Below are 26,448 nucleotides of genomic sequence, written 5' to 3'. Positions count from 1 at the left end.
GCTTTTAGACTTTGGGCTACGAGTCTATATAACACGAGGCAATCCTAATGGGAAAACAAGAATACATTAATTCTTTCATTGAGAACTCCTGGGATTTCACTCGAGTCTTTTGACAGCCCGCCGAATCATGCAGCTTAGCCACTAGCCAGTAGCTATGAGATGGATATACAAGCCAAAAGCTAAATTTTTTAATCTATTCCAAAAATATTTTTATAATTTTTTATTGTAAATGTTTTTTTTTTAGATTAGAAATATTTCAAAAAGCTTTTTTTATTTAAAAAAAGGTACCATCCAACCTGCCCTGAGAGTCTAATAGTGTGATGGTGGAATTTCTCAGTGCCAATACAACTGCTGCGAGTCCAACATATATACGCGAGACTCGTGAAGCCTCTCTATTTTTGCATGGGTTAAATATAAATCTAGGTGCATATTTGCACTCTCTCGATGATATATATATGTATATATATGGACAGGTGTATACGTGCGTGCATGTGGGTGTGTATGTGCGAGGGGGAGAGAGTATAAAAAATCTCAAGCTTGTTATTCCTGAAGTGTGGGAATTATCTATTTAATCTAGTGGGACGAGCCTGGGCATTATATAAAGGGAAAAGCAATGCCGTGCGAACGGCAGAAGTGAGTTAGATGGCACATACATAAAGAGAGGCGATGGAATATGTATAAAAATTTCACAAACAGCGCCGAATGCCCAAGGGAATTACCATCATTACAGGTTCTACGAACCAGATGGTCTTCAGGAGTTCACATGGATACCTGCATGACTCCCATCATTGCTCAATACCAGTCAGTCCTGGAGCCTAACTGAAAAGATTTGACTAATACAATATTCATGCTGCTATATCAGGTCGGCCTCCTTCCACGAAAACCAAAGCATATTATAATGATCACTCTCCATCCGCAGCATTTGTGAAATCTGGGAAGAAAGATGGCGAGAAGCCAAAACCTGGAGGAGCAGCAGCATGCAGATTCTGAAGCCACTGCTTGGTTACCAGGCAAGAAAGAAAGAACAAAATTAAAAGCTGCGGCCGTCCAGTTTTCCCTGCGTCTGGCCAGGGTCTGTCAGCCATATTTTCAGGGGTTCCGAGACCGTGGGGGAAAAGAAAGAGGGAGGGAGGGAGGAAGGAATATGATCGATAGGGTTATCAGCCTTTTGTTATCTTGGATTGAAGTGGATGGACGGGGGTTCTCCTTGGTTCCTGGTTTTCGGACTTTTTCACCGCAGGGAGTTGCTGGGTTTCTTGTCCTCAGCCTGTGATTATTAGCGCAAGTGGGACGCCAAGGCCATGATAGGTGCCTAACTGAGGACGACTACCATCTTATATTCAAAATCAGGGGTATTGTTGTGCCATGATTCAAAATGGATTCGAGGCCGAATCCTCTGCAGTGTGACTTTTGCACCGTAGGATATGATACAATCATGAATAGCCACCATGTCACCTATTTCGTTGCACAGCACGCTATGAAGCAGCACCATCTATTTCTAATATAGATGACATGGTGGCTATCCACAATAGTACTGTACTCTTTAGTGACAACTCATAGAAGAAAGAATATAAAGTAAGGAACAAGATTGATAAGATATCATGCAGCAAAGAGACTAGAAGTTATCTTTCTAATTCCTAACCAATTTTTTCCAAAATTAGAAAGGAGGTTGTGGTCACAACAGGGTAAACCAATTATTAAACAGAAGTAATTCATCTGAAGCCACTGAGGCGATCGAGCGGCTCTTGTTGAGGAAAGCCTGATGTTTCTCTCCCTCCAGCATACCCATGCAAAAAAGCAACATATAGAATAAGAATTAGAGGTCGCACCTTTTTAGACAAATTCTTATTGAGCCATTCCAGACAAAAAAAAAAAAAAGAAGCTTGTAAATAAAGTACTACTAGAGCTAGGCATATGGTCTTTCAAATCAAAGAATATAAATGACATAAAAGGAATAAATAGTTTATTTTTGGTTGTAAATTACGCACCCATTAAAAGGAATAAAATTCTTTTGATAACTGTTTTCTTTCCTTTATTTGTTTTATGAGGAGACAACAAAACCCTTCAAGAGAAAATATATGGCATAGCACCTACGTGAACCCAAGTAACTCAAAAATTGCACTCAACTGCACCAAATTAGTTGTGCCCAATGGTGGATTGAATTGCAAATCATGCCCATTGTACAACATATATCGCAAAATTGTATGGAAATTTTTAGAAGCGCCTCATAAGGAGTCGAATATTTGAACTCCATTTAGGAAACCAATGCAAACCTAACTCACCTAGCATTGGTTGGCTTATTTTTTTTGGGTAAATTTGTTGGTAGCATTGGTTAGCATTTGTTGTTGCTTTCTGCTTATGTGGCCAAAATGGTGAAAGTTTCTCGAATAAATTTTAACATGAAAATTAATAGTTATCAATCTTAATATCCGAAACTTCTAATAAATTTTTAAAATCACCAGGTATAAGATATTCTGTTGATTGATAGCCAAAACATAATGCTCATTACCAAAATGGATTAGCTATTGCATAGAACACACTATGCGAAATGTCGGTTACACAAATTTTTCAAAATACCCAACCCAATATGCTAAAAAATGCGTGCATGTTTCCAATATATATCCATTAAATACCTATCTCAAAAAGGATTACTAAACCTAGTCAAGAGTATAGACATAACAATTCATCGTTCTTCGCGACTTGAATGCGAAAAAATTGATGAAATATTTATTTGAAGAGATATTTTAGATTGCAGGTTATTAAGATCCCTTTTTGATCGGGTTCACATCAGGTGCATTCTAGTTAGGTTAAATATAAGGCAGACTTTCTGATCTTTACTTTAAATGAATCAGATACAAGTCTCGTAATTAGGGTTAGACTTCCTATTTTGTTGCATTGGCTCTAGGCTAGGTTGATCTTGAATGATTTGCTAATGCCCACTACTACTAGTTGTCTTGTTCTTTTCGAGAACTATTAGTGGGTCAGGTGCGGACCATCTAAAATTCTATAGTGGATTGCTATGAGCCATTTTGGTTCATTGGGGTGTTAAAGACTCGAGCCGTGTTCATCCTTGGGGTTCAGAAACTCCCAACACAAAGTTGGGTCAAGATTGCAAGGCTACCTTTCTATCGCAACCAACCTAACCCAACCCAACCCAACCCCCATTGCCGCCCCTGCACCAAGCAATGGAAACTTCATCATCCTCAATATGACGCAGCCTTCCTTATCGGATTGAAATTTATGGTTGCAGTGCAGCAGCAAAACAATTTTAATGGCATGATCGATGTTCCCATCGCGTATCATGTGCCCTAGTCTTTGCACCTTGTATTTAGCCCATTGTGGTCCTGTGTTTAATAACTGGTCGCCAAATTAGAAAACAACACCTATAAATGTGTCCATTTGATTTCTCTCTCAAACAGTCTCTAGTTTTTGAAACCTTTTCTCTGCATCAGCAGAGGTTAGAAGAGATTAGATGGGAAAACTGAAGGTGAAATCTTCATGTGAATCTTTCCAAGAAGCCATCCCCAGCCTCAAACCAGCAGGTCTCTTCTGCATCCAAGAGGCCAAGACCCACTCGTTCAGAGAAGTGGACCACTACAGCTTCAGTTAACGTCTGCTACTACACCACTTCCACCTCTTCTTGTTCTTTTTCCTCATCTGGACTCTCCAGGCTTCTCCCACCACAACCCCACCTCGAGGAGGATTAATTTCCTCTCCAGTGCCTTCACCACCTCCACCATGTCCTCCTTTTCTCTATCAGCTGAGCCTGAGGAAAATCCCAACGACCTCCCGAAAGGTCCGATAAGCTCCGCCAGGTTCTTCTTCTCTCCCTGCACTACCAAATCCATAATGGAGGAAGCCAAAGCCGAGACCGACGTCCTAAAGATGTCGCCTTTTGGCGATCCATGGCCGGAGACGGGGGCGACGGCGGGGGTCGAGAAGGCCTCATTCCATGAAGAGAGTGTGGCGCTATCCATGGCGTCGGACGACCCGTATCACGACTTCAGAGCGTCGATGGAGGAGATGGTGGAGGCGCACCAGCTGAGGGAGTGGCCTCGCCTCCAGGAACTGTTGCATTGCTACCTCAGGCTTAATGAAAAGAAGAACCACAAGATTATAGTGATGGCATTTGTGGATTTGCTCGTGCAACTTGTGTCTCAAGATAAAGAAGGCTTCTCTGCGTGCTTTCCCACTCTAGCTACCACAACATGATTGCTGAGAGTTTCTCTCTCTCTCTCTCTCTTTCTTTTTTGCTTCCTTTTCTCCTCCTTTTTTCCTTTTATGCTACATGGTTTAATGATCATGCCTCTTTTTCTCTCTTCGGTTCCTTTCTTTGGTTGGGAGGAAGATAAATGTACGTCTTCCAGTACTGGAAGGTATGAATTATAGCGAGAGGTTGAATTAAGTTTAGGTGAATGCACTGGAGATAGGAATAAGTTGGATTGGTAGGTTTGGTTAGTGGCTGTGGTGGTGAGATAAAGAATGTGCACTCCTGGGTTCGTTTACTTTTCCATATGCTTAAGGAAAGCTAGTCAGCAAAGATGGAGACTTCCATCCATGTTTCGATAGCCAGCCACAGTTTTCTCTTCAAAGTTCAAACAACCTCATACCACACTGCATCATACATCAGTGTCGTGGAAGAGTGAAGCATCTGCAACATCAGTTGTCACTGGCTTTTGGCAGAATTTTATTGGGTAGAAATGAAGATATTAGGAGGATTCTCCCAGCAATGCCGTCCACCGAATTGATATGCACCCAAAGCTTTTTGATGGTTACTGGCTCGTACATCAATTTTGCGAATTAATGTCGGAGTTTTCTGAGCGGCTTTGGAGTTTTAAAAGTATTAATCTAACCACCTCAAGTTTTAGAAGCGTTAGATTCGATTCTCAGCGAAAAGATGAAGAAGGTACTGCAAACTCTCGTACCAATTTAGTAGAGAGACTCAGCTTTATATAAGTCTGAATATACAACTGTTTATTACATTTGAAAATTGAAAACTATTGTTTACAAAGAATGTATACCAGAATGCCTATAACCATGTGACATTGGGTAAATCCTGCAATCATTGATAGGAAGGAGATTGTGCCGTGACCGAGGATGCCTTAACTAAATTCAAATTTAGAGAATTTTGAATTTGATTTTTATCATTGGGTAACTCCTACAATCATGGGTGACTTGGAGGAGATTATGCCTAAACCAAAGATGCCTTAATTGAATCTAAATCTGAAGGATTTTGAATTTGATCCTTATCACTTAGCATCAAATGGATGATATTTTTTTATTTGATGATGAACAGTTGTTTTCAGTTATAATGACAAAAAAATGATTGTTCTATAGCTATCATTTTATATTAAAATTATTAATTGAGCGAAGTGGGGTTTGCTCCAATTGCCGCGCTCTTTTCTTTGGCAATCAAATTAAGATTCTGGATCCGAATCTTACATGGTACATCCCCTAAGTACTAATTACATCGCATATGTATGAGTAAATAACAGTCCAAAGTTATAGCATCGTAACCGATCGCTCAAAGTTATATCCGAGCAAAACAGAGATGAAAATGGAAGCAAACAACTTCAAAAAAATTTGAAGAACGAAATCTAAGAATTTGGTCCAATATATTCTGCCGCACGGTGGGCACAACGACCATCCTGTTAGCGAGGACCACTTGAAACCTATTTGGGTTGTGGGCTTCGCTGTCACAAGGATCTGTCCGTGTCGAATCAAATGCCAACGACGCTGAAACTATTTGGGGGCACCACTCTTTCTTCATCCCTACCTTAGAAAGCATCAGATCCAAATTAATATAGCCCGCTTAAGGAAAATACTAAATAGGTGGCTGTGCATCACGTACGTTTTCCGCTGAAAGCAAATAAAAAGTGTATCCTCGAAGCCAAAGGACATATATACACTTCAACTCGCAGTCGTATTCGTTTGGAATATTTCTATTACAGCTAGAGATATAGAGGAGCGAGAGGCCCTCCATTATGTTTTATATGTAATAAGAAGAATATAAAAAAAATAACAGCTGTGATAACATAGTATTTAGCGTTCTTACATTGTAAATAACAGTCATTATTTTTATTAATTATTTGTATCATTCTCTGAATAAAATATCATTTTTCAAAGTTTTTTTTTTTAATATCAATTCTCCCTTCAAAAGATTGTAAGATCTGAAAAATAATGTTGTTGTTTTTCCATTATTGCCCATTATTTCGTATTATAACAATGATTATAGTATACTAAAAGAATTGTAATATATAGGGATAAATAATGATCGTTATAGCCGTTAATTACAATGATCTATATGTTGTTGAAACCTTGGTCACATGTAGCACTATCTTGATATCAACCTAGCTCAGGATATGTGCATGTCCATGGTGTACTTAAGGAGGCTAGGGGGAGAGAGAGTAGTAGTGGTAATAGTAGATTTGTAGTTCAAGAGCATGAGTCAGTAAGAGGAGCCTATACAAAAGCATATAGGCATGATTCATTGAGGTAGCATATGCTGACGTAGTCGCGTCTAACCTTAATCAAATTAACCTACAAAAGCAATGCATAGGATAGTTATCTGGCCTTGCATGCGTTTTATTTCACCTTTTTCTTTTTTAACTTCGGTAAGACGTCGCCTATGACGTTTGCACTGATTCACGTCGTAATTGCAGCTCTAGATATATTTTTTCCGTTTTTGGTAAAAGCATACAATTCAAGATTAAATAGCAATCGCTTGGCCCATAAGCCTCTAATATAATATACAGCAATCAGCATGCTGTCGGCCTTTTCTCGTGAAAGCACCAACACATGCAACATGCACGAGACATAACAGTAAAGGGAAAGTGCCCTACCATTGCACAAAAGACAAAGGTTTAAAGTCCTTGCCCTTTTTCGATGTGCCCAAAAAAAAAAAAAACAAAAGCAAAAAAGCTCTCACACCTTTTCAAACTTTTTTGTTGTTTAACTTCACGCATAGCGGCGTAGGTGGTAGCACGGTGAAAATGAAGCTTTGATTCCATCAGAGTTCCCAAGTTTGAAACACGCAGGTATCAATTAAATATGGACACCAGATGCCTCCTGTCGGTTTTGTCCGGTGGAATCACTATCTGGTCTACCGTTTATTTAGGTGGTGCCAGTGTGACATACTCACACGGAGATAGGGCTGCCACGCTGGTGGGGCTCTGCCGTGGATGGAAAAGATATGAATAAAAAAGATTCTACTTGCATCGAACATTCTCCAGCAGGAAGAGGGCCCAGTGGAGATTGCTATGCGAGTGAGGTTCTCTCCACCCCCCTCTTCCCTTTTGCCTAAGCAAAAAAAAAAAAAACTTCGAGCATATAAAGAAGCATTGTTATGGGAGTAGGAAGGAGGGATGGAGGCGAGTCCCCTGCTTCGCGACTTCAGATTGATGGTGAAAGATTGTAGCACCTTTCAGGTAGTGCACGTGTACCGGGAGGCAAACATGGCCGCATATTGGGTTGTATTCTATGCTGCGCAGCACTCCGAAGAGGTACTTTGGCTTTACCGGGGGCCCCTCCTTCGCACATGAGCCAGGTTGTAGCCTCTGATTCGGTTGGCTACTCCTACATTAGGGTAGGGTGCGTAGCCGGTGTACTAAAAAATAAAAAAAAAGAAGAAGCATTGTATATATATGGCCAAAATCAATCTACCACAAACGTTAGAGCATGCGCATGCTTAGGCTATTACAAGCTATGTTGCATCTTTCTGCATCTTATTATTGAGAAATTGTTTCTCTTACTGCAGAATTAAGAAATAACTAGTGCCAAAAATACTAGAAATGCACCTCCCAAGACCGAACGCTAAACCTTCCCCTATTTAAAGGCCTCGGAGCGGATGCAAGTACACTTGGGCTCAAGCCAATTTGCTATTCTTGTTACTATATATTCTTTGATGTTGCATTTTACTTAACCTTTCACGGTATTTTCACTTTTTTCTCTCTCTTGGTTGACAATGATCGATGGAGAGGTTGATGAGAGTTTTAGATTTTTTCATGTCCAATCAGCAAGGACAAATAATTTGTTGTGCAACATAGGTCTTGGTTTTGTATAGCTCTAGTGACGTGTTGATGAAATTCCTTAACAAGCTTTTGAAGATTATCCAATACTTTACATTGATATATCCCGTATGCCACTAATCATTCAAATCAGAATGGCGATCATCATCATAAAAATTATAGTGAGGGAATGCATGATAGGATTGATCTACTACATAAAATGGAACAATACAAGATAATTGGGAATTAAAAAAGAAATGCTTAAGATTGGGTACGTCTTTCATACTAGAGGCTTGATCCTAAGATACACGACTATAATAACCAAATTTCATGATTATATATATATATATTGTTGGTGTTGCCAAGGAGAGTGAGATCACATGCAAATAATACCTTTTTCCTCCTTTTTTTACCTTGAAAATATGCAATTTTTCAGCATTAACCATCCTTCTTTGATGCCTCCATGTCCTCATAACTCTATCCTTGATGGTTGTCAATGGCTCTTTGAGAAATAATTTCTTTTCTCCTAATAACTAATTCTTATAATTCGATAATTCCAGTAATTTACTATCTAAATATGATTTTTTATGTGAATGATAAGTGGCTAGCTATATAAAACCTCCAAATATATATTATGCATAAAAATCTAAGCAAATCTTGGTCAATATGTACTGTTTATATCTATATAGGGATGCAAAACTAGTAACAAATCTAGATAACAAGTGGAATAAACTAGAACCAGTATGTCAATGCAGAATGCTACCACAAACCTTATTTATGAGGATGGGCGCTTCAATCAATCTCATTCGAGCCCTTAACCTATAACAATAACAATAATAGTCCTAATATCAACTTACGAACCAAACACATCAAAGGGTGACTTACAAGGAGGCTGAGATATTTTAAGTTGGACCAAGACTGGACTGCGTAATGCGGGCTCATTTTAGCCTCAGTTAGCAAACATATCATGTTGGGCTACGTCAATATACATAAAAATATGATTCGGATGGAAGCAGTCTTAATTCTCAAATGCATCATGCTTCAGGTCCAAGCCCAATTACATGTACTGTTTTAGAAGTTTCTTGATCTCAAGAGGGAAGAGAGGGAGGAAAACATCAGGCTGTCGAGTTTCCAGGCCCGGTGTCGCTTTTGATCTCTCTCTCTCTCTCTCTCTCTCTCTCTCTCTGGTGCCGTGCGTCCACACGAAGAACCACCGTGCAAAACTACGTTTTACTTTGCTTTTGGGCGAACGCTGTTTATGACTTTGAGATGTGGCAAGTAATGAGACACTGATGGTCATGATGAAAGGCCCGGTTAAAGTTCCCTCACAGCCACTGTTCACTGTCTTCTTCCTCCGAAGGGATCGGTCGCCTTTCTGATCTCTTTATCACTGACTCCAAGCACAGCACCTTGCCTGACCTCGCTCATGTGCACAAAAGTTAGCATCGGGTACCGAAAAAGACCGCAGGTGGCCGCGGTCGGATAGGATTGCGATGGCTCTAGATGAGGAGATCGTAGGGCTGAAGATTCTGTTGCTCATCAACAACAAGCCCTAACACAACACAAGCATGCATGCATGGCAAATAGAATGTTAAGTGACGTAGGATTAGGCCTCGTCTCTCTTAGCTATTGCATTACCGCAGGTATTCAATTGGATTCCATGGTTATTTATCTCTTGCTCATGATATGGTTAAGCTCGGAGGCTTGGAAACCAAGTCCAACAGGACCGCATCAATAGTTCCACGGCACGGCGTCACATGGGTTAGAGCCACGCTGTCCTAATGAAACAGCTCCTGTTGGGAGAGGTCCCAAGAGCATAATACGGCAAAAAGTTAGTGTCGATGGAGATAAATAGGACTCTAGATGTTGAAGTTTTAATTTGAGAAGATTTAATTTTTCAAAAAATAAAAAATCAACCTTATCCTCTAACTATTCATTGTCCCAAAAGTTTTTAAAACCTTTTGTTCTTTTTCGGTCCTATTTCGAGACGAGAACTCTTGGTTAAATGAAAATCCTTTCGCAGAAAGCCTAGGTCGAACTTCGAAAAAAGTGAGCTGGTGACCACACATCCATTAATTGGCTTGGCTCCGTGCAGATGGCCATGCCGTGCCTGGAGCACATCATATCCCTTCTTTTTTCATCTTTTCTTTCGTTTCTAGGCAATTGAAGAAGATTTTGAGGATCCTCCATTGTACCTTGAGAATGAAATCGCCGCAAACCCAAATATCAAAAGCAAATTATGTTCTTAGGTCGGCAATATTCTCACACACCTCAATTCAGATAAGTTTTCAATAAATTATTTTTAATTTATTTATTATTTCAAATTAAAAAAAAAAAAGCAATTTTTAGGCGTCATTCAAATAACGCAAGATCCAGGTTCAATGATAGGTCGCGTTGGTGGTCTTCTGTTATGTCTCGCACGGTAGTGTGGTGTTTTGAGCGGAGGAGAAGCAACCTGACGGGCTTATCCATACAGTCTTGTGGGGGCTCAGCTGGCATTTGCTTTTCAAAAGGTGCTCAGATTTCTTTCTATCTCCCTTGCTTGGGGGAGTTCTGATGATAACGACGCCTCCCTGGGCTCAGCACCCACTCCCAAGTCACTCAGACGACCCAATCTCGATAGCCACACAATATTTGCAGCTGTAGTCGCGACGACCCTTTTCCTTCCCTTCAGCCAGCATGTGTAATGCTGCACATACATAGTTTGTATCTGATGGATGGCTGTAATGTTTGGGATAAATATATTTACCCATAAGATATTTTTATTTATGTGAATCGATAAGCACACTCTCACTTGCCCTCCATGTAGCAGAAGAGAAAACTAATATATATATATATATATATATATATATATATATATATATAGAGAGAGAGAGAGAGAGAGAGAGAGAGAGAGAGAGAGATGGAGAGATAGATTTACACGAGTATTCAACAATTTTAGGTGCACGTTTGTTTTCTAAATATGATGGTAGTTGGAGCTGGGAATGTCAACGACAAGTTTGACAATAGCGAAACACTGAGAAACAAGGTGGGGGTATCTCTACTAGGATCCAAATTATACATCTCTCTTAAGTGGAAAAAAAAAGATGTTATATATATCGACCATTATGATCATGAGTATGTTTGGGCATGGTCCGAAAGCAAGATTAATATCGAAAACGAATTATATATCAATATTTCTAGAATTGTAGTCTATCTGTACGGTATTCTATTGAGATGATTTTTTTTATTTTAAATAAGTTTTCAAGATCTATAATGCTGCGACTACTTCCAAAAAGTCATATATGGTGATTGACACAAGTTTCTTTATTTAAGCCTTGAAATAGGCCAATGAATAAAAGTTACATTCGAAATCTATTTTTTGCAAATTTTAGTTTGTTCGTACTTATTTTTACTTGGTTGCTATTTTAGAAAAGCTATAATTTCTTCCAACTAAAAAAGGAATCCAATCTGAATTATATAAAGATGGATCTCATTATCATAAACAATTTTTTTAACTTAGTTTTATCTATACTTAATGAAAGAAGAAAAAGGACTTGGACCCTATTTTGACCGATTTTCTTATTTGATTCGAGTTGAGCTGGCTAAAAGATTCCTTCTTCATCCACCACCCAGAACTTCTCTAGATCTTTTGTGGAGAGGGGAGTAAACCAGCAGACCTTTTCATGTTGGTGCAATAAATAATCTTGCAAGCTACTCTTCATATTTTTGCCAAGACTAATAATAATATGCAATAATCTGCTAAAAGGTAGCTTAGTCAATGCAACTTCCCCCGTTTTCAAGATTCTTTATAAATAATGACAGTGTTCATTTCGTATGAGAAAATTATGGTTTCCGAAGTTATGTTATGCAATTAATGGGTTGGATATTATCATATCTTGCTCCATAAAGTGCCTTAATAAACAAGTACATATTGTCCATGAATATATTTGTATTCTTGGACATATGCTATATTATTTATTTTCATTTTTAATTCATCTATCAGATTCTTGTGATTTCTTCCCTGTTGGTGATTATTGACCAAGGAGATAGGTAAAAGAAGGCCACTGATCTATAGTAGATTTTGGTGTCCCTCAAATATTTTACTTACAAGATAGACAATAACCTTTTTGTTTCGCCGTCCATCTTCTATTCATCATCCATACTTCTCAATTGATTTCCGCTTAGATCAATTTATTCATTTTGTTCTCTATTTTATTTCTAGTTTTATTCTTATTTCTACTTTTATTTGAGAAAGCGCTTCACATTTGGAAGGTGGACATAAGTAGAGCTTGTAGGAAAGCGATAAGATGCGAGTTATGATATTCTTTGAGAAATATCCTCATGTAGGTGAAAAATAGCTAAAATGAGACATGTAAGAAGGCATCCGTTTGTATTTAAAATTGATTTGTAACTTCCTAGCTAAGTCTAATTTAAGGTAGAGCAACACTTAAGCGTCAAAGGAAGCAACCCAAAAAAGACAGTCCTCTCACCAGAAAAAAAATCTAGAATTTGTCTGGATTGTGATGCAAGTCACATTAGTTATAAGAGGTTGCTGCGCTCGAACGTAATGATTGTGTGCTTTTTTTATTTTAAAAAATCTTGCATTGGATGCTCCACCTGATCCAGTCCTCATTAGAATGTGTTTCTTTGGGTTATGATCATTTTTATACTGGCATAGTTTTGAGAAATCAGTGGTTCTAAGATATTAGGGCAAACCATGTGAGTAATTTGATGTTGCCATTTCTTTTGCATTAAGGTGTAATTTATAACATTGGTATTTTGTATTTTCATTACATCTGGGTCGAGCTGGGTCCATGCCGTGCATGGCCTAGACCTGACTCAAATTAACTTTGGGTTTAGGATTTGAATTTATATGATGTTAGGTCTAAGATTTAGGTGGGGATCTAGATTTTGAACTAATTTTTACCAAGTCAAATTAGTTTTTTGAAACAAGGTCGCGCTCGACTAGATTGGAGGCTTGAGTCTTAATTTAGGTCCAAGCATGATCGGTTGGTCTTCATAACAATGTTAAAGGCATGGATTGGGTTACAAATTAGAACTTGAATCTACTTGGTCTTTTTCGGCCCTTAGGGTAAGCAATGAAAATTGAAAAACCTCATCAATTTATACTTTAATGGATCGAACAATTGAATAATTTTATCAAACACAATTAGGTATAGTTTATTTCTTCATTTTTGGACATTTACTTTTTATAAGTAATCTACTATTCATTGTAATTTATTCTACTGTACTCGCATGCGAGGCATGGCTGACCATCCGCGTTTCTCCACCCCTCTTTTATCTCTTAGAGTCAACTTCTCATGTCGCATATCTAGCTCCTATCTGATTAAAATCAAATAACACTAGGATATTTGGTTTTTTAACCTTGAGATCGAAAGTTCAAAGTCCTCCTCTAACATTTATCATTATTTTTCATTTAAATAATTTTTAATATTTAAAACTGCAATTGCATTCTATTATATTTTTTTATTCTAAATTTATTTTTAATTAAATAATTATGAATCACACATGCTACGTTCTAATTATCTAAATTACAACTTATACAATTTTGGATGCATTGGATGATGCAGTCGGTCACGAGAGAGATGCTATATATTTTTTTGGGTACATAAAGATGCTATATTCAAATGCAAAATATAATATCTCCAGGTTCCTAAATAATTTTAATTTCAATATTTAAATAATTTAATTCATAGACTATATTTGTTGCTCTTTAACCAATTAAAATTATTCACCATCAGCTGAATAAGTATCAAAAATGTTATTTTTTATACATTCAAAATTTTCAAAAGTAACCCTTAGAATTAGGACTTTATTCGGATCTATTGGAGAACCTAAAACATATTGAATCATATGTGTAGTGTATTGGCGATCTTCAAATGAAGATATATACATCCACATATTGCTCTTTCTTTTTCTTTTTTTTTTCCAGAAAAATAGTAGCATTAGCTTCAAACTTTAATGATATTCCAGCCTTCTTAGATGACAGCGATCCATCGGCAAGGAATAATATGGATTCCTTCCCAAATTATCCTGTACGGCTAGACCCCTTCTTGTAAGACATTAATGGAGGTCCCCATGTTCCATTGAATGAAACCATTTAGAAAACAGCCATGGCCACCTCCAGCGATGCATAGGCCAAGGTCCCGGGCTCTAAGTAGCCAAATAGTGCCATTTCTTTCTTACCCTATTATTAAGTGATTCACGTGAAAAGGATCTGTAGGCGACCTGATGTGGACCCAATCCGTGCCCAAGATCCGTACCCATGGGTTGGGTATGGTCCAGCTAACTCAGGCTTGGATTTAGTTGAATTTGACTCAACCCATCGGACTATTGGACTGCATTAGATCCTATACACCAATTCAAATTTCAATAACCATAGCTATTATTAGCCCATGCAAGTTGCCACAAGAGATGGCTGCAGACATGGTCGTAGATAAATAGGACATTGTTTGGCCTACAAATTTCTTCCTTAACAGGTTGCTTTGCTGCGATCAATGATTGTTGTAATACATCGTTCTCTAGCGATTATGATAAATCTTTAATTCATAACTGTGATCGATCGAGGATGCATATGTTAATTGTCCAATTTTACTAGCGATATTCTTAATCTAACAATTATAAACAAGACAGACCTACGCATTAGGGGTAGGAAAAATGCTATAACAGAACATTAATAATATAAACAAAGATTATGCCGGAATAAAATCCAAAGAGCTATTGTCAATCCTATCATCAGAGCTTCCTTCATATTCCACCTTGTTATTGGCTTTGATAAAGGAAAAAGAAAGAACAAATAATGTTCCCTTTTTTTGCGTTAGGAACACAATACCGGCCCCGGCTCATATCTTTGGTGCACTTCTATCCTCTCCAGGAGCTCTTTGGGATGCCCTATCGAAATACATCTCCCAGTGAGGTCCAATATGTTCAATGACATGTCCTTCTTCATTTGGAAGATCAGTGATCAAAGGTGAGTCATCAGGCACCGGATGTGCAGCGACGAAGTCCACAAGTGCCTGTCCTTTGATATTTTTATATATATATATTCAATATATAATTTCATCAGCAAGAGAGCCTATTTGGCGAGTTCATAGGCTTTACAACTTGTCCATGAACATTCCAATGAGTAGTTGAGCGATGATCAGTGTCATGCCTTCCATAGACAAGGTAAGAGGTGGCTTGTCACGGTTTGGGGCCTTGAAGGAGCGAACTGCTATGGGTGGATTCACAAACGTTTCAGATAGGCTTGGGAATATGATTGTACGTTATTTGTAACCAGCCTAGGTTTGGTCACGGACTTCTGCTTGGATCTTGTTTTCGCCCACATAGAAACAGTTTCAAAAGTGTTTCAAATATTTTTTTGATGAAGAAGGAGGCAAAGCCACCCGGCCTTTATTGGAAAAGAAAGAGTTTATAAAAACTATTTATAAAGAATTTGTAATAAAAAAATACAAAAGTACAATAATTTTTTTTTAAAAAAAATAGTAGTTTGTAAGTAGACATATTAAGCTATTCAACAAGCTGAACAAGTGATTTGAAGGATCTCTATATCTTCAGTATACAACTATATGAGCTTTGTATCTTCTGCAAAAGATTACATTCAAAAAATAATTTCTGCAAAAAAGTATAGAATGAAAAAGATTCGGCCCTGGTACAACAACCTTGTAACACTTCATAGCTAAAATGTTTCTCTGCAAAAAAAAAAGGGCAAATATATATATATATATATATATATATATATATATATATATATATATATATATTTCTATGCCCGATTTCTGTACTGGGCTAGACGTTATCATTGTGTGTGTGTGTTTTTTTTTTCTCCTTTATTCGGCATCAGGCCTTGAAAAAAAAAAAAGAAAGAGAGAGGCTGGGACTATGGGCCTATGGGCCGGCGGCAACTCTTTTCTATCCGAAGTTGGCTCCCAGTTTAAGGAACGTGGTCAGGTCCTTCACGCGCCAAACACCATCTTGGTTTTTCATGCACACGAGACCACCTAAGGCTCAAAAATTTTGCTATGAAATCTATATATCAAACGGATGTAAAATTTTTGGATTAAAATGATATGAGTTATATTTTACTATGACCTAAGCATTAAAATCTATTGATTTTCAATTTATATATATATATATATATATTGTTAGGGGAAAAACCCTAAGTCATATATCCACAGAGGCGCTCGGCCGAAGAGCGCCGACCGGAAAGTTGCTCGGCCAAAGGATGCCGACCAGGAAGGCGCTCGACTAGAGGGCGTCGACCAGAGCGCGCGCCAAGAGGTGCCCCACCCAAAGCTGCTCGGTTAGAATGTGCCGACCAAAGACAGCGCCAAGGCGCTCTGCTAGAAGGTGCTCGCCTAAAGGGCGCCGACCAGGAGTACTTGAAGCAACCCCGCCACAGGGCGCCCCATTGGGCGACCAGCTCGGCTCGGCACTCTTGCCGAGCCAATGCCTTAACCAAATGTTCAACCTCCGCCTAAAGTCCAAGGGACTGACAACTCCTACGGCTTGCGACCTGCCACTATCTCCAAGCCATCAAGGCATAAGATCTTCGCAGGTATTCGGCACGACCTGCCATTAATGCACGAGACTCTCTCAAGTCTCCGATGCACTCAGTCATTTAATGAACACGGCCCAAGACGATCTCCGGATCACCGAACCATCAGAGCGCATGGCTCTACCTGACCGCCGGTTCATTCGGTAATAAATGCACTTACCATCCACAGACCCCAGGCCCGCTACGGCCGGCGGTTCAACCACTCCAACAGGTCCGATCGACCGTGACAACTCCCTGGTTCCGGTCTGATTCGGCCTTATTTTCCACCACGCCATTAATGGGCCAAATCGTGCCCTATTATTACAGAACATGACAAACATCCTGTCACCTCCCAGGTAACCAAATCCTTCTATAAAAGGAAACCTGGGGGGGAAGAGGAAAGGGGACCGAAAGCCCGAGAGAACCCTCCTAGACCGGGTAGAAAGAAGTGAACAACACACACAATTGAGGAAATATATCCTCTTCATCTTCTCCACATACTCTCTCCTCCCCGCTCTCTCCATACTTGCCCCCTCTGACTGACAACTCCTACGGCTTGCGACCTGCCACTATCTCCAAGCCATCAAGGCATAAGATCTTCGCAGGTATTCGGCACGACCTGCCATTAATGCACGAGACTCTCTCAAGTCTCCGATGCACTCAGTCATTTAATGAACACGGCCCAAGACGATCTCCGGATCACCGAACCATCAGAGCGCATGGCTCTACCTGACCGCCGGTTCATTCGGTAATAAATGCACTTACCATCCACAGACCCCAGGCCCGCTACGGCCGGCGGTTCAACCACTCCAACAGGTCCGATCGACCGTGACAACTCCCTGGTTCCGGTCTGATTCGGCCTTATTTTCCACCACGCCATTAATGGGCCAAATCGTGCCCTATTATTACAGAACAGGACAAACCTCCTGTCACCTCCCAGGTAACCAAATCCTTCTATAAAAGGAAACCTGGGGGGGAAGAGGAAAGGGGACCGAAAGCCCGAGAGAACCCTCCTAGACCGGGTAGAAAGAAGTGAACAACACACACAATTGAGGAAATATATCCTCTTCATCTTCTCCACATACTCTCTCCTCCCCGCTCTCTCCATACTTGCCCCCTCTGACTTAGGCATCGGAGGGCCGGCGCCGGGGAGCCCGGCCACCGGCTTTTTTGCAGGACAGGACAGGACTGGACGCACCACCCCTCTTCGGACGCTCCCACGCCCCACGGTGGAGGACGCAGCCGGCCGGCGCACCGCCGTCCGCCCCCTGTAGCAGCGGAGCTCCTCCTTCCCCGGCTTCGCGGCGGCCCCCGGGTCCAATTTCCAGCAACATATATTAACATGTTTGGTTATGATCAGTAAAATTGATTCTCAAGTTAAGCATTTTCATGTATCTTAGTACATTAGCATTGTAGAAATCATCTATTTTTGTAAATACATTATACATAAGTTTAAAAAATAAAAAATATATACTTTTTTATTTTTTGATATTTTTAGTGGTAAATATCATAATTTACAGTATGGATCTTTAATTTAGAAGCTCGTCTATTTATTCTAAACAGGAGAGGAATAGATACACTCCTTCCTGAGGAGAGCATAGTGGATTCTTTTCACTTTGTTTCCTTGAAATAATTGGTAGATTGGTGGAATTTTCAGCTTTTATTCTCAACAAAGGGCGAAAATAAAAAGCTTCTAAGGTTTGCTAGAGTGCCGGTAAAGAGTATGCTCTCTATCATACCGAGACCAAGGGTGGTTTCATAAAACTCTAACTGGGATTCTTTGATCCCAAGAAAAAAGAAGAAGAAAAACAGAAAAAAAAGGGTTCTTTGTTGGCAGCGTTAATTAAAATAGTTTGAGGACTTACCAACTCAACCAACTGCCTCTGTTGGTGATTTGATCACTATGACATGTTATGTTTTTTCCAGAAAGAGAAAGAGCAAGGCTTCGCCTAATTTCGTTAAGATTACGAAGAGATACAAAACGGATTATCCATTAATGGATAATCTAGAGAGAAGGAAGAATTTGGGAAACTCTGTTAAGTGCGGAAGAGAGCTTAAGAAAGCTAGGAATAAACCGGGTTGGAGCCATGCTTTTTCTTTAATTTGAAGAGGTTGATAGCTTTGCTTAAAACAATCTCCTATCGAGATTCTTTGGTGACTATTGCTTCGTTCAATCCTCTACGGTACATGGCTCTAGATAGCAGCCACATTATCTATGTTGAAGATGGACGGTTGTCCCTCGTCTTCAAAATCCAATTAGTAGAGCTCAGTGTTAAATATGATGCACACCCAAGATGAGACATAATCATCTACCTCTGAGATGGATAACGTGGTGGCTATCCTGGATACTATAGTTTCTTGTGGTACAAAATATGCATAGAAGAGTATCCTGCTTCATCAATGCTGCAATTTTGTAATTCTAGAAAGCATTTATCGTAGTAAAAGTCCGCCAATTATAGTATTTGTTCTAAAAACATACAATTTGAAAAGTTCGGACAATATGTTGGCACGCCAAGCTTCTAATAGAAAGGTTGCACATTCTATTAAGTATTTTTTAACATGCATAATTTTTGTAAAACCAATATTCTGAAACATTTTGTTTGTTTACGCTTCCCATCGTTTAAAAAAAAAAAAAAAAAGAGTAAGACAATATGCTGGCGCTATGAAATGGAATGTGAACCTCCCCTTTTCTTATTTGTGTTTTGCATGGGAAAATCAATACCTAGAAACAAGCCACATGCCTTATCTAGATACATTAGATGACATAGCGAGGAAAACCAATATTCACTGTATCATGCCACTGGTAATGTGGGGATCAATATAAACAGATTATAACTGCACATTTTTCTGTTGATAAATATCTAAAAGAGACAATAATGTCTTCACCAATTTCTAATTTATAATGGCACGGATTACCCCTTGCTACATACATACATATGTATCTATGTATTGTGTGTACGACCTAAATTTGGCTACATTTGAGTAGATCCCCACTCATCAAGTCTACATTAAACAATGGAGGTCCTACATCAATAATTGGAGCCATTAGGTAAACTACTTACACATCAAAAATTATGTAATTTAAAACTCCTAGCTAATGCCTCAAATGATCAAAAAATAAATATGATTTAATTTTATTTAGATGTCCAATTTTTTGACTATTTGATACATAAGCCAGGGATGTTCGAATCAAATGATTTTTGTTATCTAAACAATATAGAGATGGTATATCTGCTCGAATCATTGATATGAGACCTTATTGTTCAATATAGATCTGATCGGAGATCCATTCGAATGTAGCCAAATTGCTCTCTCTCTCTCTCTCTCTCTCTCTCTCTCTCTCTCTCTCTCTATATATATATATATATATATATATATATATATATATATATATATATATATATATATATATATATATATATATGATCCAATTAAAATGTTATGTTCTGCTAATCTTAAGCAGTGAAAATCCATTATGGTCAAGGCCCATGTTTTTCATTAAATGTTTGTTGAGAATAGGACATCAGATCTCCACCGGGATCCTCAGTTTTGGACCTTAGAAAACTAGCAACATCAATTACTTTTACTTGCGAGAGTCGTATCAACTTGAAGTACTTTGCGGACTCCATTCAGGCGAGATGGTTGAAGATTATCCCGTCCACGTTGGAGAGCTCTGGACGTTTGTACTTTAGTGTCAAATCATCTGAGTCACCCCACCGAAAGCCTGGCTAAAGGCGATGGTTTTGTTGCGGAGTCGCAAAGAATCGTTGCACTGCCCATGCCACTATCATCATGGTTCTGAATTCATGCCGACCCCCCCTGTGCCGTTCCTTAACCAAGTTGATGCATATCTAAGCAAGAACTTGTATCGCCCATCAATCAGTGGGCCAGAGAGTACCAGAATAAGGTTTCCCTTTCCTCAGGGTTTGCACAACTTCCTGTTTTAATATGCACAAGTTCACAAATTTAGGCAAGCATTGCTTTCGTTTTGTCTGAGCCATTGGATGATGGAGGCTTCTCTTTGCAGGGCGGTATTAGGCAGCGAATGGGAAGTGTCACTTTGCCATGACTTTTTCTCCATCGCAAGCTTATTGTCAACTTTGAGCTGCGTCTAATGTCAGGCGTTGTTGTTCTGCTTATGGACACGAACATTTTCTAAATGAGTGAGATTTCAAGTTGCAAGCACCATTTGATAGATTGCCACCCCTGTGATTTTAACCTAAGACCTCTCCTATGGAAAAATAGATGCCAACCAATATAATGTCTGTTGATACCATTTGATAAATCTCGTGACGTGCTATCAATGTAAACATAGAGGGAGAGGAGAGAGAGAGAGACATAGAGAGAGAGGAGCGAGAGACGTAGGGAGAGAAAAATATGATCTTTATTCCACACATCAAACAATGCGATAGCCCACCTCTCATAATTGAAGATATATACAGTTAATAATATAGCTCATATATAGCTAGCAATCAAAAAGTACTAATGTGTTGTTTGATAAATCTAGAACTTCGATTCCAAAGAATGGCACTACCTATTATCTAAACCCGGTAGGAGCAATGTCTTCTCATTCGCTTTATTTAAACTCTGTAGGGACGATAATAGCGAACCTTCTTAAACAACCCAAAATAAATAAGATTAGCTTAATTAATCATAATTCAGACTGGCACTACATCTTTAGATTTGTCAATTTTCATGTGGGAGAGTAGGCTTGGTTTTGAGGCTTCTTCGGCAGGAGAATTAAGCAAATATCGCCCGTATGTCCCAATTTTTGCAAATCTGGCTTTGAAAGCAGCATGTTAAGGTGGTTAAAATGTTGGCAATGTGAGAACCATTTCAAGCATCTTATGTAGTTCATGTCGCAAAAGCTTTACATTGATTAGGCCACCGAAGTCAAGTGAGCAAGATAATGAATTCTCCCAGTTGAATTAATTATTGAGAATAAAAATCCATATTCTTCTACGTAGTTCTACACTACTTGACTGTGGAAACAAACCTAAAAGCATAGATATATTTTTGGTAGACATCCCAACTTCTAAACTCCCATGAGGAGACTACAAGTTAGAATGTATTGCAGATGATCAATTGTTATGCATCACATGATGCATTGGATGTTTGATTGGTGTGAGTTTCAAATGGTGTAGATGATAAAGAAATCTGTATATCGATAAACTTGAAGGGTTTAAATCCACCAAATGACCAAAGATGAAATGAAGGGGTGCTAATCACATCCAACATCCCTAGCTCTATATATTGCACCATTCTTTATGCAAGCCTATGAATCAACGTGACAGTCTTTTGTGCTAAAAGGTTAAGCATTTAAATCCATTTTAAACTCCATTTTAAACGGTTTTTAATTTTTAAATGCCTGCCCGTCTTCATTTAAAATTTCCAAATATGTCAACTTTCAAAATTTCCTACACAATTATCATATTTCAGATTTCTAAAAATTATATAAAATTACTCTTCAGTAATTTTTAGTTTTCAATTAACTCCTCATCCTTCGTTTAAAATTTCCGTCTACCCCAATTTTCTATACAATTTCCAGCACCTTGATGACGGCAATTATTGGATTTCATATTTTCATAATTCTTTATTTTTTTTGTCCCTATAAAATTACATTTACCCTCACATAGATATGGGGAAACCATGGAGATCGACATTGTGGGGTAAAAAAGTTGATGTATAGAGAGAAAAAATCCCTCTTTATATCAAATAAAATATAATAAGATCATAGCATACAACTTGGCAAATCCTTTTAAGGAAATGATATCCACATACGTAAATGGGCAGTTTGATGGGGAGAAAGATTAGTGACAATAACTATTGAATGATTTGCCGATACATGTGATTGCATGCATGATAAAGTTGCATTCTCGTGTCTTTTATGAAGTGACGAGAATCTTCTAGGTGTCATTCCTTGCCCACATTACTTTTCTTTCTTTCGAGGCTCCTTGTGTTGCAGGCTTTGGACTATTATAAGAGATATCCATTGTGATCTCCCTATTTACTAGGATAATAGGAATATTTTCGAGAAAAAACACAATTTTCTGCTGTTTAGTTGGACAAAATTTCAGCTACCTAGTGACATTTGATTGTTCTTCTAAATATCCTTTGACATCATTGTTGTCAGTAATTGTGCATTTGTGCTTATGGTAAATGCTACCAAAACATTGCTTACTTTTTTGAAACAAGAACATCGAAGCCCACAATACTAAACAAATTATTTCAATGAAATGGTCGTGAAATTCTTTTACGAAGTTATGGAGCCTCAATCAATTTCTAAACATTGGAATATCTATTTTATTTTCTAATTTTTATGGATGTATTTTTACGAAACTGGTATAATAAATTCATCTTGCAAAAAAGAAAAATCAATTTCTAAATACTAAAATTGAAATATAGTGACAATTAGCTAGAGTAGCAGGTACTGTAGCGAAACTGATTGCAAAAGAGGGTAAATCGGCCATATTAAGATGACCATCTGGGAAGGTTCGTTTGATATCCAGAAACTGCTTAGCAACAGTCGGATAAGTGGATAACCGGGTTATTCTATTCCATCTCTTATAGAGAAAAGAACTTAAAACAAAATACTTAATAACACGGCGATACATTTATACAAAACTTCTACCCTGAGCACACGCCATGGAGCCATAGATAGTCAAGTAAAATCCAATCAACGAAATAATTTGATCCATGGACAGCATAATTGAAGGATAGATAATTTCTGTTTTTCTTGTTTTTCCCGAAAGCAACCTTGTGTTGCTCCCAACGCTTGCTGTGTATGGCCGAAGGCCTCCATTTGTGTTAATCAGACAATCCACGAATTTGAGCATCAACGTCATCGGAATAAATAATTGAAGGTACCAACCAATGCACATATAAACTAATCATTTAGAACTGATACATGTGACTTTCAATCAGCATCCAATTGAAGTCCACGGTCTTTAAAACTCCTGCCATAGCTTTATATTCCCATTTATTTCAGTGAAAGATGCAATTCCAAAAGTGAGAAACCATGTAGAATAAGAAATCAAAAGTTTCTTAAGGCCGCTTCTTACAGACATATATACTCAGAAACCAGATACAGAAGTTTATTTAAATATTCTGTACATATTTCCTAGACATCGAAAGCTCAAGCAACCAATAGAACTTATTCGTTCACCATGAAACATACCTTCTAACAGAAACGGGAAATCTTGAAGCAACCACCCACCATCTATGCAGAGTCACTTCTTTAATTCCGCAGCTGGTTGGGAAGGCTCAAATTATTTCTTGTAAGACTTAAATAAAACCTTCCCTGTTTCCACGTAATCACTTACAAGATGGAACAAGAATTTGGATTCTCCTCTGCACTGTGGACATAGTAATGTGTGGTGAGTTGAGGATGGTAAGATTTGTAGGCATTGATGAGCTCGGTCATCATCTGCTCGTGGGGATCCTTCTTGGGTTCCTCTTTCTTGGGCTCCTCCTTCTTGGGTTCCTCTTTCTTGGGCTCCTCCTTCTTCGGCTCCTCCTTCTTGGGTTCCTCCTTCTTCGGCTCCTCCTTCTTGGGTTCCTCCTTCTTCGGCTCTTCTTTCTTCTCCTTCTCAGGCTCCTTCGCTGGGCCTACTGAGAACATATCGGTCGGCCAGAATTTCCTGAGTTTGCTCACAACGTTGACAGGGTCGACTGCCCCAACCACCGTCAGTTTCTTCTCCTTCATGTCCATTGAAATGGAATCGATTCCTGTGAAGTGAAATGCAGGATAACATGTAGCTAACCTTTTTTTAATTTGTTATTTTGGACGTGTGGATGTTAGAGGAGGGGATATGACACCTGGAAGGGTGGAGACAGTCTTGAGAGCCTTCTGTTTGTCTTTGTCATCATGCAAGTCTAGTTTCACTACAACTTTCTGCAAAGAAAACCCAAATATCAGAATAGTTTTCAATAATAAATAATCTATTTTTTTTTAATGAAAGAATAGCCAGTAATCATGATTTGATCACTGGCGGAGATGAGCGAGAAAAACAGAGACAGATCCCCTCATTTATACTTGCATCATCATTAGAACAGAGGAAGGGAATTAGAAAAGGAAATAACAAACATGAATAAGCTTGAACAAACATCAAAACATCACTTGTTAGCTAAATTTCTTGTAACAGCTCACAAAAAACATACTCTTGCTTTCCGAAACATAAGACTTTACAAAGATAAAACGACACCCAACTATAACCACATTACTTTTGTCTATAAAAAAAACTCTGCATAAAATTTAGCAAATGAGGAATCATTCTTCAGATCCCAGATGAAAAGTACAAGCTAGATGGTAAAGACGATTCCTTTTTAAGATATGTATCTTGCAAAATGATGAAGATGAAGAGAGAATCCATAAAGAAACCATGCCATTAGAATAGCATCTCATTTGATAGAAAGAAGGAATCAAATATAACAAATATCCAACCTTCATCTCTCCGAACTCCCCAAACAGCAAGCAAATCAAAGGCCAATAAGAGGGAGAGAGAGAGAGAGAGAGAGAGAGAGAGAGAGAGAGAGAGAGAGAGAGAAGTGGAGAGACAGAGGGAAGGGGAGGGGGGAGGCAGATATAGAAATGAATGAAGTACTAATAGGAAGGTCAAAGAAGGAGGGTGGAGAATGGTAGGAGGATTGCTGAAGAACTGCGTGAGAGGGTCCGCTACGGAAAAAGCAGCTGGGAGAATGTGAGGAGTGAGAGAAGTGGTGGCTGGTGGTCCGTGGGAATAAAAAGTGGTAGGTCACGGTCCCTGCTTACGTGGCAAAGATGCCAGGGATGGTGAGGGTTCGATTCCATTCTTGTTTCTCAGGCCTCTTGTTGACATCTTAATTAACGTGGCCCCGCAGTCAACGTCCATCCTACGTGTCGCCCCTGTTTTGCACTGGTCCCTGATCTCAGCCTTCGCCGAACCGGGGCGGCTAAACATCTCATTTGGATAACGTACACTTTGCATGTTAACCCTTGGGGCCGGGCAATGGGCATCCGTATCTATTAGAAGATCTAATCTTTAGTATTCTTAGCTTCTCCTGTTCTCTTCCTTGTTTACACTTGCATCGCAGTATCATTGTGTAATCATTTAGGCAGTGTTAGGATTATGTTATAATCTTACAGAGCCATGGAACTCTATTAATTGTTGCTGTTTGATCAGATAGCTTATACGGCACCGGTTCATGACAAGGTATGAATACTGCCAATCTTCTTACGTAACAAAAAATATAACAGATACTGTTACAAAAATTAATGAGTTCATCGTTTGATAAAGCTTTAGTGTTATTATTTTATTCATCAGAATAATAGTGATAATATTATGTAGTTGAATAATTCTATCATAAAATATAGCTGATATAAAGTGACGAGATGTATGATGTATCTGAAATTGCTTGAGTGTTCACTATAAATTTATAATATAATGACAGCCATTTAAATTAAAGTTTGGATCTGGATGAGCTGTTTTTGCAAGTTTGTCTGCGTAGGCAATCATTCTCAAGGTTGAAGTGGGAAGCATCCCAAACAGTGGGATCCATGCACTTCTTAAACATAGCATTGGCGAGCGGGGACTCATCTATCTAAAGGTTCTTATAGTTATATCAATGGTGAAGCACCTGCCGCACCAGTAGTATCAAAGCGAATCTCACCGAAATGAGTCTTTGAACAAGAGCTCTTAGAGCCCAATGCATGGGTGATGCCAATGGAACTCTTAAGTGAGGTTTATATATGGAAACTGGTTGTTCTGGCCTCCAAGATGTTCCGAAGCCAAGCTCGTTGCTGTCAAATATAATGTTTGCGAGTCAGAGCTTATCTCTAGCCCTCTATTCCTATGGGATCCAGCAGCTAAAAGAATTCTCCACTTCGAATCATATCTTAAGAGAAAAAGGACGTGCTCTTTGCCG

General features: G+C 38.8%; 1 protein-coding gene across 1 annotated transcript; it reads right to left on the bottom strand.

Annotated features, from left to right (window-relative positions):
• Positions 1-23,566: 23,566 nt before the first annotated feature.
• LOC103718503 (heavy metal-associated isoprenylated plant protein 39) lies at positions 23,567-25,258 on the bottom strand. Its single transcript, XM_026809031.4, has 3 exons — positions 24,989-25,258; positions 24,364-24,439; positions 23,567-24,273 (listed from the first exon to the last, which is right to left on the bottom strand). Exons 1-3 carry the CDS (start codon positions 24,992-24,994, stop codon positions 23,864-23,866), a joined length of 492 nt encoding a protein of 163 aa, XP_026664832.2. The 5' UTR covers positions 24,995-25,258; the 3' UTR covers positions 23,567-23,863.
• Between the last annotated feature and the right edge of the window lie 1,190 nt (positions 25,259-26,448).

This window comes from Phoenix dactylifera, chromosome 3, assembly GCF_051530095.1.
Source record: "Phoenix dactylifera cultivar Ajwa chromosome 3, Ajwa_hap1_PhDact_Kaust_v1.1, whole genome shotgun sequence".
Classification (NCBI taxonomy): Eukaryota; Viridiplantae; Streptophyta; class Magnoliopsida; order Arecales; family Arecaceae; genus Phoenix; species Phoenix dactylifera.
Note: the sequence above shows the minus strand (reverse complement) of the source record. Positions and strands in the feature narration are given on the sequence as shown.

Bases quoted from the DNA above. Each gene is read 5' to 3' on its own strand.
- LOC103718503 (XM_026809031.4), bottom strand. The intron at 24,274-24,363 runs GTGTCATATCCC...TTCACTTCACAG, and splicing joins GACTGTCTCCACCCTTCCAG to GAATCGATTCCATTTCAATG.